The sequence below is a fragment of the Dermacentor albipictus genome, chromosome 9, assembly GCF_038994185.2.
Source record: "Dermacentor albipictus isolate Rhodes 1998 colony chromosome 9, USDA_Dalb.pri_finalv2, whole genome shotgun sequence".
Lineage (NCBI taxonomy): Eukaryota > Metazoa > Arthropoda > Arachnida > Ixodida > Ixodidae > Dermacentor > Dermacentor albipictus.
In genome coordinates, this window is record NC_091829.1 from 39,381,040 (window position 1) to 39,398,571 (window position 17,532).

The 17,532-nt window shown below is 49.0% G+C and overlaps 2 protein-coding genes across 4 annotated transcripts in view; one reads left to right on the forward strand and one right to left on the reverse strand.

Annotated features, from left to right (window-relative positions):
* The window catches only part of LOC135916505 (ATP-binding cassette sub-family G member 8), a 337,391-nt gene extending 327,987 nt beyond the window's left edge, over positions 1 to 9,404 (reverse strand). Inside the window, exon 1 of the mRNA XM_065449893.1 lies at positions 9,284 to 9,404. The gene's annotated coding sequence lies outside the window, so the exon portion shown is untranslated. The remainder of the gene's footprint in view (positions 1 to 9,283) is intronic.
* The window catches only part of LOC135916508 (ATP-binding cassette sub-family G member 5), a 77,674-nt gene that overhangs the window by 37,447 nt on the left and 22,695 nt on the right, over positions 1 to 17,532 (forward strand). For all 3 annotated transcript variants that reach the window (XM_065449897.2, XM_065449899.2, XM_065449898.2), the window contains exons 3-6: positions 9,309 to 9,541; positions 10,366 to 10,483; positions 11,322 to 11,513; positions 13,863 to 13,943. In XM_065449897.2, the coding sequence (XP_065305969.1) occupies positions 9,309 to 9,541; positions 10,366 to 10,483; positions 11,322 to 11,513; positions 13,863 to 13,943 (624 nt within the window). The remainder of the gene's footprint in view (positions 1 to 9,308; positions 9,542 to 10,365; positions 10,484 to 11,321; positions 11,514 to 13,862; positions 13,944 to 17,532) is intronic.

Sequence of the window (17,532 nt, forward strand, 5' to 3'; positions counted from 1 at the left end):
ATATATATATATATATATATATATATATATATATATATATATATATATGTGTGTGTGTGTGTGTGTGTGTGTGTGTGTGTGTGTGTGTGTGTGTGTGTACAGCCAAGAGAACAAAGAGGTGCACAACGAATGATAGAACGTAGCTGTTAAGGAGAGGAACATAATGCACGTGTCTGTCGGGAAAAAGTGCCACTTTTTCGTGGAAGCAGAGCCTTTCGTAACTGCGGAGGTTCGCGAAATGCGTGCGCGTATCGTGGTGACAGTTCTCGGTTTCGTTACGAAGAAACAGAAACGGCAAAACAACGAAAAAAAAATATATCAGCCGAAAACGAAGCAACCGCGAAATACGAGGAAATATATGGAAGAGAAAAGCGCGTTTTAATGCATCCAGTGGCCTGCTGCTGCTGTTCACCTGTAGAATGAGAAAAAAATGTGACGCCCTCCAAACGCTGCGAATGGCTGGAAGTGTGCATCTGTTGCCACGCGAACCACGCTCATGCCGGAGACGGCAAGTAGAATTGCGACCATACGCGCATACATGATGGCGCATTCCGTCGGACGCATCCCGACGATGACAAGCACACGCCCTTCCCCACCCCCCTCTTCCTGTCGAAACGTTGATTCTATCAAAGAAAAAGAAATGAAAAGAAACAGCGCTTCAAGACATATCTACGGCCAAGTAGCCTTTTGTCGTCCTCGATTGCGTTTTCTTTCTCTTGGTACCCATTCTGTAACCCTAATGGTCCAACGGTTATCTAACCGACGCATTACATGGCCTGTCCAGCTCCATTTTTTCCTCTTGATTTCAATTAGAATATCGTCTATAGCCGTTTGGTCTCTGATCCAAACCGCTCTCTTTCTGTCTCTTAGCGTAATGCCTAGCAATCTTCGTTCCATCGCTCTTTGCGCGGTCCTTAACTTGTTCTCAAGCTTCTTTGTCAGTCTCCAAGTCTCTGCCTCATATGTCAGCACTGGTAAAATGCACTGATTGTACAAGGTGGGCTGCTAAGCACGAGGTCGCGGGATCGAATCCCGGCGACCGCAGCCGCATTTCGATGAGGGCGAAATGCAAAGATACCCGTGTACTTAGACTTAGCTGCCCGTTGAAGAATCCCAGGTGGTCCAACTTAATCCGGAGTCCCCCACTACGGCGTGCTTTGTAATCAGGTAGTGGTTTTGGCACGTGTACTTTTTGTTTAGCGCTTCAAGACAGGGTCGCAAGGGAAGAACCACACACACACACTACGCTGTCTGTGCGTGGTTCTTCCCTTGCGTCCCGTCTTGAAGCGCTCCGTTCTTTTTGTCATTTTCCTGTAATAATGAACCAACTAGTCCGCCAATCAATCCTTGATCCTGTGTACGCTGAGGCGTTCCTTGATTTCCCCTCTGTTGATCGCTTCGTCGCCATCTTCCTGTTGGGAATATCTGTGTTTTAAATGATGAACTTTCACGTCACGAGCTTCCGAACAGCTCGTGTGTGAGGCACGCCGAACAGTAGGGCGATGAGCTAGGAACTCTGACGCAACTCGGACCCTCTGGTGATTGCATAGCGTGCACCCGAGTCCAAGTATATACACCAGCGTGCTTTGCGTCCAGTGCGCTTGGAAATGCAGCCGGGAATTGAACCTTTGACCACGAGCGCTGTACGGCGATGTAGGCGTCATGGCGCGCTGAGCCACATTGGCCGATGACGCAGCCAATTCGGTTCAGTGGCCACGAAAGGCTGCGTTAGCCTCGAAGGTCTGCAGTGTCGGCCGAAGTGTTGCTAAGGCGCTCGAAATCGTAATTTCGGTGCCGTGAATGGTGGCCCCTTGTAAACGAGGGCAAAAATGCAAAACACTCGTGTGCTTAGATTTAGGTTCACGTTACTAAATCCCCAGGAGGTCAAACTTATTCCGGAGTCGACGACTGCGGCGTGCCTCAATGATCAGATTGTGGTTCTGGCACGTAAATCCACAGAACTTAATCTTTTTTTGTATCTTTAGAGCCCGAAGGATTTCATAACATTTTGGCAAAGCTACATACGCGCGGCGCCATCCACACTATTTGTAGTTCTGCCAGTGCCCGCCAGGCAGCGACTGTGCTCGAGTTGTTTGCGCATGAAATGCGTTCAGCTCCCCTTAAGGTCGCCAAAAGTCAGAGCCGTTATCCAGGCACCCAAACGACAACATCCGGGCAAGTTGCGAGAATAAAACGAGACTGCCCCCCCCCCCCCCCCCACGGCCGCGCCCCACTTTTTGTACAGGATCGCGTTAATACGCTATAGTTATTCCCAAACAAGTTAGAAAAAATACTGCTTCCGAGTTCTTCCGAAAGTTTATTCCCAATATAATTCAAGCTGTAACGTCTAGTACGCTTAAGTTTTATTTGTCATTCCTAATGGAAGGGGGGGGGGGTGGAGGGGCGACGTTCAGAAGGCAGACACACGGCAACATACACTTGAATTCTGGGAAATAGAATTTGCTGCGGATCTACTATGCGTCTCGTACGCAGCTTTGCCCAAGGAGGTTTAAAAACCTCCTTGGCTTTGCCTTTATGGAGGAAGGAAAAAAGTTAGGAGACAGCATTACGTCACGCAGGCAGCCTTAGCAAGCGAACGTTCCGCGAAGCCAGCGCTTTGCTCAGAGGCGGCTCAACAAGTGACCTCTTGTGTCGAGATCAGGAAGCAACAAGAATCGAGATTTGCTGAGACATTGGGTCGCGCGTCCGTCACGGGCTATTCTTCTAGCTGGGCAGTGCGCTCGGTCTCCCTGGCGTCTTTTGCTGCCTGAGGAGCCGCCTCCAGCCGGTTTTTTTTCTTCTAGCCGGGCAGCGTCCATGTGGACCAGTGCACAGTATGGCGCGGTGTGGTGGGGTGTGCCGTTGCGAACATGCACTACGCCCATTTTAAGATTGTGGCTAGTATCATCGTCAACCAATCTGCTTTACCGGTTACCAGTTCATGCTTACATCTAATCTCGACTACGGGAGAGCCATGGCTTGGTTTGGTTTGGTGCCTATGAATATGGCTCAACCCACTACGACGGATCGGCCATGAATCGGGCGGCAGTAGCCACCAATTTTCGTTTTTATCTTTTCTTTTTAGTACACAGTCCTCCCAGCCACGTCGAAAACAAAATCTATGAAATTTACTTTCGCCGTGCCCCTTATAGATATTGCGTCGAGGTGCTTTTGAATCGCCTGCAGAGGGCGTTAACGGTGACGCATTTCAGGCGCAGTTACCCACGCCGCGCTCAGAATAGGCCCCGAAATGCTCCTCATGTGCGCGGCTGCCGCAACCCGGAATCGCGCCGCATGACACGTAAAGGCGGCAGGAAGATGAAGTCGCCGCGTTGGCTCGCCGGCAACAATCCGCATGTGCCGTCTCACGTTGCCTTTGCAAGTTGTTGGACGAAGAAAATAAACTGTTCGTTTCCGAGAACAAACGAGACGTCGTGGCGGTAGCAACCCACGCCTGCCCCTGATAGACGGGCTCGCGCAAGCACTTCCCCACGCGCGCATATGTAATGCGCGATGTGCCTCCATACATTACGATGCGTACCGTAACATGTTCATTCACTGGCACTCCCTCCTGACAAGTGCTTAACTGTGCCCAACCCCGCCGTAAGCAAGGAACTTCGCTGATGCCAACGTTTCGACAAGGGTACTTGCCTCCGTCAGGGAAGGAGATGCTTTCCTTAGCACCGTTTATTCGTCGGGGCACCAGTTTATTCACCTCCGTCTCCCCGTTTGATGTTGAGGGAGAGCATTCATCATCACCATCGTCATCACGATCATCATCAGCCTACTTTTATGTCCACTGCCCAGGACGAGCTACAACATGCTGCCCATGGTCGAAATGGCCGCAATACTGTACGACAGCGCTGACAAACGAAAAAATTAGGATAACTAAACACTGTTCGAGTTAATGGCATTCACTAAACCTATTTTCATTATGACAGACCATCCGTATGGTTGGGAGCACATTCGACTTCGGGCAGTTCATATTGAATGCGACTGTACATTGAATCCCGAATCACCATCTTGTTCAAGAAACCCGTATATATACTTGATTTCGGTGGTGAATTAGGGGCACGTTGAAGAACCCCAGGTGGTCGCAATTATTCCACAGTCTCCCAGTACGGTGTGCCTCACAATCATGTCGTGGTTCTAGTATGCGATACCTCAGAATCTAATTTTTAAATTCTGGTGCAAAACGCGGCGCAGAACCTTCAGCTTTGGCGGCGAAGAAGCACGACGTCGCGCTAGCGCGGCCCACAGCATCTAAACCTGAACGATGTTTTCTATTAAACAAACCAACAAAAGAAGCGACGCCACGAATCCCCTGGCTACGGCTGTGACCCCGGCTGCGTCTGCACACAGCCCACTCACTCCAAGGCAAACTTAACTGTGGCCAAAGTTGTCGCGTGACGTCAAGCGCTCGGAAGAGTGACGTCGGCGGGCCGATCGACGCCAATGCCGTCACGTCGCGCTCGCAAGAAGGCGCGGTGGTCGCCGCAGACAAAAGAAACCGCGGGTCCGGCAGACGCAGGAAGTTTTCGCAACTTGGCCCGTTTGATGATTGCGACGAAGGGACTTGCGGTGGACAAAACGGCCTGTCGCGTCGACCGATAATGAAATGTTGCGGTATGGAACAATAGTAATGTTCCCCGAACACTGCTCTCCGTAGCTTGAGATAAAGAAAGAAACGAAAAGAAATCCAGCTAAGAAGGAGCGCTACGCGTCAAACTATAGGGAAGCTAAAGACCAATCTGTCCCCAACGATGTCCAGAGCAGTAATTGCTTTCGCCTCGGGCGTGTTGTTTGTGCCCTTGAGGAATAGACTGGGAAGCACAAAACCCGTATACGGAAAGTAATCACGAAAAACGAAGGCGTGTGTATGTGCGTGCGTGCGTGCGTAAAAAGATGGAGATGGGGAAGGGACTCGCACATTGTTCGCCGTTTCGTACTTTCACGGTCTAGGAGCTCGCTGTCGCTACCGCGGGAACCACGCACTTGTTTTCGCGTTTCGTTTTCGGGTCGATTCCCCGTTTCCCGTGTTCTTTCCCTTGCGACGCGCGGTGCAAAGCTGCTGTGGGAGGACGAGGCGCATTTCGCCCTCGCCCACGCTGTTCTGCCATTGTTCGGGGACACTGGCGAAATTGCAATAGTGTTCAGTAGCCCACGAGACAGAAAATGTCCGCCGCCGCGCCAAACGGCTAGCGGTAAGAACCTGCCTGCTTCTTGTTTCCTCAGTTCCTTTTTTTCCCTTTTTACCTCGAATCACTTCTCCCTACCGAAATAAAGAATTGTTGCTTGAGGGAAGTGTTCAACACGCTCTGGTTGTTTCCCTGTTCCTGTGTCCTTTCTCTCGCGTCTTTCGTTTGTAGTTTTCCTTCTTAAAGTTGAAGTGTTCACTGCGAACACGAGCGCGGTGCTTCTCTTTAATGCCCGGACCTGTCATGGCGTCGGTGTCCTGAAAAGGTGTGCGGGTGCTCTTGCTCATCTTTCCACTGTCGTTGGAAGGAGGAAGAGGTACCATCACCCGACATCCCAGTGCTCGTTAGGACAGCTTTCATTTCCGTTTCGTGTTCGTTCCACCGGCAGTATTTTTCTGGATGTTTCGCTCTCGAGATGATGGTGCTTAAGGACCGAAACACGTCACACCCTTTCCACTTTTTTTCCAGCCCGCTGTGCCACTGCTTCTGCCGCTCTTTTCGGTATCGGCCTGGTGGCCTTCACTCGATCCCTGAGAGGGCTGATTCGTATCACCCTTCCCGTGCCGCAATATTTCATCTTTGTCTTCTGCTTCACCCCGCCCTAGAGAGATATATCGCTGCTCGATCGCGATGAGGTTCGTTTCTTCTCGACGCCCCCGCTTCAAGGAAACGTATTAATCTCAGCGACTCGTTCGCTAAGTTCAGTGCTTTCTAGAAGACTCCGTTTCTTTGCCGACCCAGACACCGGGGGGCGGGGAAAGAAGGAGAAACACGATCGAAACGCGTTCTCCAACTTTGCAGGTTATATGTGCAGGTACCCTCGCGGTTCTGAAAATGAGCCGTGGAAATCCGTAACGTAATACGTGCGCTCTCTTGCGCAGACCAAAAAAAAAAAAAAAGAAGTCGTCGTCTCATAACACCGCGTCGTTAGCCGCCCATGCAGCATGGCAAATCTGCCCAAGAACTAAGAACAGTAAAACCTCGTTATAACGAAATTGATAGGGGAGCCAGAATAACTTCGATACAGCCATTACTTAGAGAAATGAACTACTATATATACTGCAATATTATTATCTACAGAGATTTCGAGAGGGATTTCGCCTACTTCGTTATGTCCATTATTTCGTTATAACGAGGTTTGACTGCACCACTGTAGTTGCCTAATAATTATAACAACAACAACAATAATAATAATAATAATAATAATAATAATAATAATAATAATAATAATAATAATAATAATAATAATAATAATAATAACCTTCGTCCACGCATCTGCCTATTCTTGAGGCGTGCGACCGAGAAGTGTGTCCGCTGACCCTGGATCACTGGGGCCACACTTTCTCTCTTCTTACGGGGCGCACACGACAAGACGGATCGCCAATTTATCTGCTGTGGATGAGCATGACGTAGCTCAGTGTCGCTGAATCGAGTCGCACGTGCTGTACCGTCGCAGACGAGATGCTAGCGGCGTGATTAGTTGCGTGGGGGGGGGGGGGATGTATTCCTTAAAAAGGTCAATGTATAGACTTTCTTCCCTAACGGAAACTATAAAGTAACTCTATTCTGTAAGTGTCAACCTAATGGAGCAGATTGGGTGAGGGAACAAACGCGAGTTAATGACATCTTAGTTGAAATCAAGAAAAAGAAATGGGCATGGGCAGGACATGTAATGAGGAGGGAGGATAACCGATGGTCATTAAGGGTTACGGACTGGTTTCCAAGGGAAGGGAAGCGTAGCAGGGGGCGGCAGAAAGTTAGGTGGGTGGATGAGATTAGGAAGTTTGCAGGGACGGCATGGCCACAATTAGTACATGACCGGGGTTGTTGGAGAAGTATGGGAGAGGCCTTTGCCCTGCAGTGGGCGTAACCAGGCTGATGATGATGATGATGATGATGATGATGATGATGATGATGATGAATGGAGTGTTGGAAATTGAGGCGCAGCACGGTTTCGCGGGAGGCGCCGCCTCTTGCATTCCAGAATCGTATTCGGTGGGGCATATGCGGCGATACGGAAAGAGCGACGAAAAATGAGTGTAAGCAAAATAAACATTTCTGCATAGGTAAACGCAAAACTCACTCAGCACAAATATGGAACACGGCGCCCGAACTACTGGTTAGTGCCTCGTTTCCGCCAAAATTACGATGGCCAGACGCTATGCAAGGTTTTTTCTTTAATGTTACCTCAACGGCCATTGAAGCAAGCACAAATATATAGTGTCAACAGATCTCATAGCAAAGTTCTTATAAGCTTAATGTATATTTTTGCTATTTTTGTGCATATGATTTGAGAATTCTTTTATATTTTTATGTGCGAATTTGTGTTTTGCATTGTTACGTGCAGGCTCGTTTTTCTTGAGCACTTTTTCGGCGCTTCTGCATTACTATTTGATTACACCTAATAGCTACTATGTCGTGCCACGTTTATAATTGGTAATGATGCTATTTTGTTATTTTAATACTCGTTTGTGCACCTCACGTTCGGTTTACATTCGCGAGTAATGGATGGCATTGCTTTGCAACCCTTCTGTATACAGGCGGGGAGAGCCGGTCAAGCTCCGTAACGGCGCCCCCGCCCCCCCCCCCCCTTTTTTTTTTGCTCCTGCCACCTTTCACCGCACAATAACGAACAGATCGAGACAGATACGCTCTCTCTCTCTCTCCGTTCCAGATAGCGGCAAGATAGCGGCGTTTTTTTTTTTTTTTGCTCCTGCCACCTTTCACCGCACAATAACGAACAGATCGAGACAGATACGCTCTCTCTCTCTCTCTCCGTTCCAGATAGCGGCAAGATAGCGGCGGTTTTTTTTTTTTTGCTCCTGCCACCTTTCACCGCACAATAACGAACAGATCGAGACAGATACGCTCTCTCTCTCTCTCTCTCCGTTCCAGATAGCGGCAAGATAGCGGCGTTTTTTTTTTTTGCTCCTGCCACCTTTCACCGCACAATAACGAACAGATCGAGACAGATACGCTCTCTCTCTCTCTCTCTCTCTCCGTTCCAGATAGCGGCAAGATAGCGGCGGTTTTTTTTTTTTTTGCTCCTGCCACCTTTCACCGCACAATAACGAACAGATCGAGACAGATACGCTCTCTCTCTCTCTCTCTCCGTTCCAGATAGCGGCAAGATAGCGGCGTTTTTTTTTTTGCTCCTGCCACCTTTCACCGCACAATAACGAACAGATCGAGACAGATACGCTCTCTCTCTCTCTCTCTCCGTTCCAGATAGCGGCAAGATAGCGGCGGTTTTTTTTTTTTGCTCCTGCCACCTTTCACCGCACAATAACGAACAGATCGAGACAGATACGCTCTCTCTCTCTCTCTCTCCGTTCCAGATAGCGGCAAGATAGCGGCGGTTTTTTTTTTTGCTCCTGCCACCTTTCACCGCACAATAACGAACAGATCGAGACAGATACGCTCTCTCTCTCTCTCTCTCCGTTCCAGATAGCGGCAAGATAGCGGCGGTTTTTTTTTTTTGCTCCTGCCACCTTTCACCGCACAATAACGAACAGATCGAGACAGATACGCTCTCTCTCTCTCTCTCTCCGTTCCAGATAGCGGCAAGATAGCGGCGGTTTTTTTTTTTTGCTCCTGCCACCTTTCACCGCACAATAACGAACAGATCGAGACAGATACGCTCTCTCTCTCTCTCTCTCCGTTCCAGATAGCGGCAAGATAGCGGCGGTTTTTTTTTTTTGCTCCTGCCACCTTTCACCGCACAATAACGAACAGATCGAGACAGATACGCTCTCTCTCTCTCTCTCTCCGTTCCAGATAGCGGCAAGATAGCGGCGGTTTTTTTTTTTTTGCTCCTGCCACCTTTCACCGCACAATAACGAACAGATCGAGACAGATACGCTCTCTCTCTCTCTCTCCGTTCCAGATAGCGGCAAGATAGCGGCGGTTTTTTTTTTTGCTCCTGCCACCTTTCACCGCACAATAACGAACAGATCGAGACAGATACGCGCTCACCCTCTCTCTCTCTCCATTCCACGGAGCGGCAAGATACCGGCGGCCTTTTTTTTTCTGCTGCCGCCTTTGAGCGCACAATAAGGAACAGATCGAGATAGATGCGCGCTCACCCCTCTCCCTCTCTCTCCATTCCAGGGAGCGGCAAGAAGGCCCTGCTGGAGGTCGTGGCCCGGCGCGCCATGGGCCCGACCCGGGGCCAGATCCTGCTGAACGACGTGCCGCTCACCCTGCGCCTGTTCCAGGAGCAGTGCGGCTACGTGGCCCGCCGGTGCTCGCTCGTGCCGGGCGTCACCGTTCGCCAGACGCTGCACTTCGCGGCCAAGCTCACGGTCGCCTCCAAGGTGTCCGGCTCCGTCAAGAGGGGCCGGGTGCGTCTGCGCGGCAATGCCCGTCGCCGTTTTTTTTTTCGCTTTTTTTTCCACTCCGGGGAGACGCGTGCTGGAGAGACAACACAACAAAACACATCGTCGTTCGAGGCGGATTAGACGAACGACTTGTGCGGAAATCCGCAGGGTTGAGGTAACCTCGTGGAAGGAAGCCCGAAAATGCTACTGCCAGGGCGGTTGGGTATATTTTGTTCAAATGTCACTTTATTTATGTAGAAGCAAAAGAGTAGACACAAATTCGTTCAGCATTCGTGAAGTCACAAGACTTTCCTGACGCCAATGAGATGGTGAAAATTGGTTGGGCGAAAGTTAGCTATAAGTGCCTTTAGATGGTCTCTGATACATCAGTAAAGAAGAAAGAAGGAAGTTTAAGTGCATTGTCACCTCAAAGGTTAGAAACAACAACAACAACAACAACAACAACAACAACAACAACAACAACAACAACAACAACAACAACAACAACAACAACAACAACAACAACAACAACAGGCGCGTAAGCAAGCACACACTAAGGAGGTAGAATTGCAACGTTTGATGACGTTAAGACAGCGTTAGATGTGAACTGTATAAAATTCAGTGCGGCAGCGCATTACATTGGCGTTCCAGCTAACTTGGACCCAAAGGGTACGACGGTGGTGTTTTTGAGAAAACATTAACGAAGTGCCTCCACACTTTCTCGGGAGCTTAGAACGCTATGTGATCGTCTGTTGCAAAAAGGTCATTAGTCCACCTTCAAGGCGACATCTTTTGTTTTGGTCTGACGAGCTGTCCCGTAACACGCGCATGCGCACGGCGCAATCCAGGTGAAGCAGGTGATGGCGGACCTGGCGCTGAACCAGGTGGCAAACAAGGAGGTGAGCAGCCTGTCCATCAACGAGTACCGCCGACTGAGCATCGCCATCGAGCTGGTCAGGGACCCCGGTCAGTATTCTAAGTTCAGTTTTAGTTCCTGAAAGACTTCTGTGTTAGTGGCTATTAGATGAAGGGTTAGCTTACATGTCGCTGTTCTTTTTGTAATGCAAGTCCTGTGAGCTTTTCTCTTTTTTCTAAATATAAGTCGGCAACTGATAGACGCAACTTGCCGGGAAGGCCGTTCCGGTCTGATGCTACCCGGAAGAAAAAATGAAGCTGAAAACAAAAATTATGCCGGAACCATCGAAGACATTGGCGTAGCCAGCGCCACCTCGCACCGGGCACGGGCCTTTCCTGCGTGTAATAACCATCATATCTATCCTAGGGCAACAATCGCAGCGACAACGTTGCACCCCCCCCCCCCCTTCTTTTTAAATTTTAGCAGGAAAGTTAAGCGGTGAAGGCGCTTTTGTGTTTCTTAAGGACGACGGGTTTGTGCGACCATCTGTGACTTTTAATGCAATTTCTGCAAGACCACACGCGTCAGCGAACTCGCCGCAATTTCCTTCTTTCCTTCCCTCCTCTCTCTCCCTATGACCTTTGTTTTCCCCGTTCCCATTCCCCCGATGTAGGGTAGCCAACCGGACGTTATTCTGGTTAACCTCCCTGCCTTCTCCTTATCTCTTTCCTTCCTCCTTAGTAGGAAAGTTCATTTTGCAAACATTGCACTGATTTTTTTTTCCAAAGCATGCTATTCAAGCTAGCCCCAAACGCAAGTCCTAATTATGGTAGAGCATACTGGACAGCACATTCTTTGTGCGAGTTTAGTGCGTTTGACCAACGCGGTTTCTGGATTTTTCAAACTGAAGTCTATTATCGCTTAACGCCATTCTCGACCACGGCGCAGTGCTCGTGGTGTTGGACGAGCCGACGGCCGACCTGGACCCCCTGAACACGTACTTCGTCGTCTCCATCCTGGCCAACCACGCCAAGAAGTACAACCGGCTCGTACTGTTCACCATGTCCAAGCCCCGGTCGGACATCTTCCCGTTCCTGGACCGCGTGGCCTACCTCTGCCTCGGCGAGATGGTCTACACCGGTGAGAGACTGATCGGACTGCTAAGCACGTCTATCGGCGCTTGGCCCGCAGTGTGCGCAATAGGTGCTGTTGAAAACGTGGCGTTACACAACGTGTTTTTAGACTCTGCAATTTTTTAAGGGTTGTGCAGCTAAAACAGCAAGAAGAAACACCCTGTATACGCTAACCACCAGACGCACGCGTACTCTACGTCGGTGCCATTTAATGACAGCGTGTGATTAAGAAAATAAATCAATTACCAGCCTTGCAGCTCTGAAAGATATCTTTAGTTATACTGAGACATGAAGTACAGACATATAAATTGAAGCGTTTGTAACCAATTTAGCCAAAATAAGATTCCGTTGTATTTGTGTCTTCGACACCGTAACGTGCACGTGTTCCATTCGCATTCCCACATGTCACCGAAGTCGCCAACCAGGAAGAGACGCGACAAGACTTGACACATTTACGCATGGGAGGTTGCTAATAGTAGACGCTGTCAAAACGTGGGACGTTACTTGCTCAGCTGTCACGAACAAAGATGAAGCAAGAGACTCCCCACTTGCACGGCGGATGCAAGTAGGCAATGACGCACTGAGCACAGGCTCACGCAAAAGTAAATGTTTTAAAATATCGCCGTGCTTATTCGGGGCCCTGTCGGCTCGAAATCCGACGCGTCTCGTCCTTGCTGACTCCATGCAAATTAGGACGCGTTTTAAAGACGTGGCGAAGGCGTGCAAAAGTTACGCGCCTCCTTCCGTCGTGTTATCTCACTAACGTCGACGCGCGCGGCCTCTAGCGTTCACTGAGCCGACGCGGCGGGAGGCATTCGCTCGGCTCACCAAAGCGCGCTGACAGAAGTTGTGCGAGCGCCACGCTCTAAGGTTAAGAGGGTGAGGAGGGGAGGGAGCGTGTTCCAATGTAGAATGGAACGAAGTCGCAAGCTTTCCGCACTTCTTCGCGAGCTCTCTGCACCGTTCTCTCCGACGAACACGCCCCGAACGCGTCACACACAAAGCGTCAGAACTCCGCTGCAATAGTTACGAAGCGTACATAACGTTCATATTCTGCTTTTACTCCTGCACCGTTTCGGTGTGACTGACGTACCGGTACGTTCTCGTGTTTCTGTGCCGCCGTGTCACTGACGTCAGAGATAGGAATGTGAGTACCACACCAAGAGAGCATTCCCCATTATTCGTGTCGTTTTTGCCCGTCTGTATAAACAAAAGTAAACCACTGTGTTCGTTTTATAATATCAAAGGAAAAAAAAAAGAATCAGACGCTGGAGCAGAAAAAGAATCAAAGCGACACTGAAAAGGTCAAGAAACACCACAGCGAGTATATTATATAAGTGCTGGCGCTACAAATATGGCTCATAGCATAACGACCCGGTCCGCAGTTCAATGCGCAGAATGAACATTTCCGAAGGAGAGATTTCGCTGCCGACATCCGCACTCTCTATCAATGAGCGCGCACGTGACAGTGAAACAAGCACAATGTAGCCTCACGAGAGCGCGCCTTAGTGCACTTGTGGGACTACAGTGCGGCTGCGACGGTGCTCTGCTTGAAGGCACTCAATCAGCGCAGCGCGCTAACGAAAACAGTATACAGCAGTCTTACTCCGATTCCAGGAGATGCGGTGCTAAAGCGGAGACTACGAGCAGGGCACGCTATGCGGCGCTATAGGCAAGGCAGACTGCATCCAAGTTTTCTGGACACAGACGACAGGAAGACTGGCGGTGAAAACATACACCGTGTGCCCCAGCTAAGGCGGACCAAGCTGCTGAAAAAATAAATAAATAAAACGCCTGAGAGATATGGCGGTGGGACTAACAGTGTTTTGTTAACAGTTGTCTTGTGTGCAGCACAGTGGTGAGTTCTTTCCGCTATCGTTGACTAACTAATTAGTAAAATTTATTGTTGTCAATGTATAAATATTTGCATAATTGCATAAGCTTGAACGTCAAATCGTACAGCCAACCACAATATTTTACGCAACGCAAGATCCGAGAAAAAGCCGTATATCTGCACAGCCCGACAACGCAGCCTATAGTGTTTGCATTTACAGCCTGTATACACTGGGATATGCGAACAACATTGTGATGTTCGGTTTTTCTCACTACTGTTACAGGCTGCTGGGAAATTGAACGTTTTATGATATCCCGCGGTCGGTGAAATTTTGTGCTTGACTGTATATCGCATTCGAAAACGGAGGTACAAACCGAGGCTTGCAACGACTATAGAAAGGGCAGATGTAGAGCCTAGACGTGCAGCACGTCATTAATGACAACGATCATAATCATCAAGCCTCAAAATGGTTATACGACGATCGTGGCATTCATCCCTTCGCGCTTTTAATTGTCTATGCAGGTTACACTCGGACCATGCTGGAGTACTTTCGAAACATCGGCTTTCCCTGTCCAGAACTGGAGAACCCGCTCATGTACTACCGTGAGTACTGAAACTTGCTCAGACACAAAAAACCTGCGATAATATGCGGCGCTTCAGGGGGAAAGGTGAGAGAGGGAGATGCGCAGTCTGTTTTCTTTGTTTTCTATTTCTTTTTGTCGCTTTATAAAACAAGCACAAAGGAATCAAAGCATTAAGGAGCGAAAAAGAAACATCAGCATGACGATAGAATTTAGCACAGGTAGTAATCCGCAAAAGGCGAAGATTACCTCCGTGATATATCGCAGTGTCCAGGCAAGCTGACTGACAAGGTCACTTAATCAGCTACTCAAATATTCACCTAAGGACGGATGCCGAATGGACCGACACCGTTGGGTCAGACGCCTACAGTTGCCGAATTGTAGCCGCTTAATCGGTGAAATCGTATCGACTGAGCTGAACTTCGGCGAGTAGCACAAGCTCTGAGCTGCCTTTTCAACATTGAATTTGATACTGTTCGTTCTCAAATTCAAAATTTTATGATATGTCCTAACATGAATAACTAAAAGTTTAGTTAGTAGATATATGTTCGTGTAACGATTTAAGTGAAATTATTCGTGTGGATAACCTCATTTGTCGTGCAAGTGAACTTTCCCAAATACTTGAACAAACCAACACCCCCCCCCCCCCCCCCCAGAAAAAAAGAAAGATGACACACAGTACATTGAACATTCCGAATACCGTGCGATGGGACGATCCTGACGTGATCGATCTGCTGCAGCGACCAGACAGCTAGGGCACAGTAAGCAGTATTAACTGCTATTCGGTGCGATATAAACGCAGTGGCTGGAACGAGGCGTTAAGACGTAATTACCAACTCAGTAAAGCTTCGACCTAAAAACACTCAAAAGAATTACTTCAAGGACGCTCAGCTATCTCATTATTCTCCTCTCTCTGCATTCCTTATCAACCGGACTTAATTCGTTCAATGCAAATAACCAAGAGCTGACTCGACGGGAACAGAACGATGGAATCTTAAAACGCTAGCTCATACGACACGGGCTTCTGAACGCTTTCCATCGACCGACTACAATTCGCCCAGCAGATCAGCTGTATTAGATTACAAAGCATATAACTTCTTGCGTTTTCTTCTGAAACTTCGCCAGCCAACGAGAGAAGAATACATAATGTGCTTCACGTGGAGTCAGTCGTTCGAATCTCATGTCTAAAAAACAAAACAAAAAAACAACAAAAGCGATAACAATGGAAGAGAGTGAGACTAGAGTGCTGTCACAGAAAGACAGAGAGATAAGAAAGGACTGCGGAATGACATTTACTAAACCTCTCGGACTGGCCGGCTTCTAGCGCAGTTTCACCTTCGGAAAAAAAAAATTGAGCTCCACTTTAGAAGCTCGGACGAAGCGCGTAGCTAAGCGAGACGTCAAGCCATCGCCAGAGGCCGCTGCTGCCGCTGCTAAAAGCACGTCACTGCGCAGCAATCCGATTCCGAGTGTTTTCGTTCAAAGCAGGAGGGCCGAGGGTCAATACCACTGGCCTGCGCCCCGCCCGATCAAAAAACCGTGCAGTGTCGCGGTAACATAGACGTTGAGGAATCAGTCCCTACAAAACTACATCCCTCCAAAGTACAGAGAGCACCAACTCAAAGACATCTCGTAGAGGGAAAGAGACCAAAGATAGGACAAATGCAGGGAGAAACTGGAAAATCCGGTTTGCTACCCTACACTGGGAAAAGGGAGAGGGGAAGTTAGACATGTCAGAAGAAAGTAGACAGAGAAGGAGAGAGAGAGAGAGCACGGACACACGCCCACAGCCGATCACGATCACCCTACATCATCACAGCAGGAGATCACGCGCAACCCAATGAACCACAATCCACGTTAAAGACGATGCGCAAAACGAGAACTACGTGAAAGCAGGAGCCAACGTTTCGACAAGCGGACTTGTGTTCTTCAAGGCAGCAGCGTAGCAACCGTAGCAACCAAGTTCACTTGTCGAAACGTTGGCTCCTGCTTTCACCTTGTTCTCGTTTTGCTCATCGTCTTGAATTTTCGTCTCCCGCCTTCCCCGTGCTTTCCCTGGAATCCATGTTAAAGCCATTTGTGCAGCTCGGCTGCCCATAAAAATTGTACCAGCGCCTTTGTCACCATCTGCTGCGATTGGCTTACGAGGTCGGCATTCTGAAATGGTTCGCTCCCGCAATGGCCTGTTACCAAAGCGAGCGAGCGACATCTCTTAGATGTTTACACGCTTTATATGTAAGCTATTCCGAAGCGATCCTTGTCCATGCAGACAGGCCGAGTATGGCGTCCAGCCTATAACCCTTTGCTAAACAGAATCTAGAGAGATTGCCAGAAATTGTTGACGAGGAATTTATAAAGGGGGAATACACGTGTTTATAGACTTCGCTTAGGCTAACACTTGCAGTAGAGGCTTGGCGAGTGCAGTACTGAGCCTGTAGGTGCAAGAAATAAATCTGTGAGGAGGCAAAAGTTTCTACAAGATGTCTGCAGAACGTCCACGTGCCGACAGACTTAGATCACTTCTAAAGAGGGGGTGATTACGGAAAATTTTCATCTCGCAAAAAGCTGCGGCGCCTCCAGATGGGTGGAGCCCGAACGGGCTGACCAACCGTAATAGCAAGCAAACGTATTCTCAAGAAAACGATAAATCAGAAAGATTTCTGGATCTTAAAGTTTCAAGAAGTCGCCCTTCGATTGGCCCACGCCGGCTGTAGCTTCCACAGCGGTGCACCGTTTTCGGATGAGACAACGTTTCATTGTAAAGCCTGGCCGCGCCGAAGTCCCGGCGTCGAGGGCACTCAGGGAGGCGACGGTTAGAGCTACGAAATCAAGAAAAACGCCAGCTTTATTCACCAGGTTGGACGGTGAACCGGGCAGGTCAAGCGGCCCTCCGCGCACTTTCAAGGCGGCGCAAGCGTCTCTTCGATTTTCTGTATTTTTTTTCTAATTCGGCTTCGTGTTTTCTCGAGACTAACGTCGCTCTTGATTGAAGAGAGTGCTTGGCTTAGAGTAGAATAAAGTGGGAAAAAAAAGACAAAAGTCTATGTAAGAGTTTCCTTGTGACGGGCTGCACATGGTGAAGTCGAGGAGTTGGCGTAACGCGCGCTGTGTGCAAGAGTGCCTGAACTTCACTGGACGCGTCAGGGTGCCGCGTTTTCTTTTTTAGTTTTGTTCTTGGTGCAATTGTCCACAGACTACTGTCAAGCAAGCATTGCGCACGTCTTTGCTTTTGTTCTGTAGAGCAAGCTTGACGTCATTTTTTGGGGCTGGACACGTGTCGACTGAGCTTTGTCAAGCAGTAAAAGCTGCGGATCTGAGTTCGTAGGACGAAAACACTTGGAAGTCGTTCAAGGACTGGAGCGACTGAAGTACAAAAGCAGCAAAATGGAGACTCTTCGCACAAAACTAGCTCGGAAAGCACTCGCGAAAGAACGTTCACGCCTCTCTTGGACACAGTACTGCTGACGTAGTACGTGCTCTTGCTTAACACTCGCCGCTTCACGTCCACGTCGACGAACTTGCGTTAGCAAGCTGCAGATGCGTTCTCCGTTTTTCCCCCCGCAGCGCTGCATTATGGCGCCATCTGACGTGAACACGGCGAAGCAAGGATG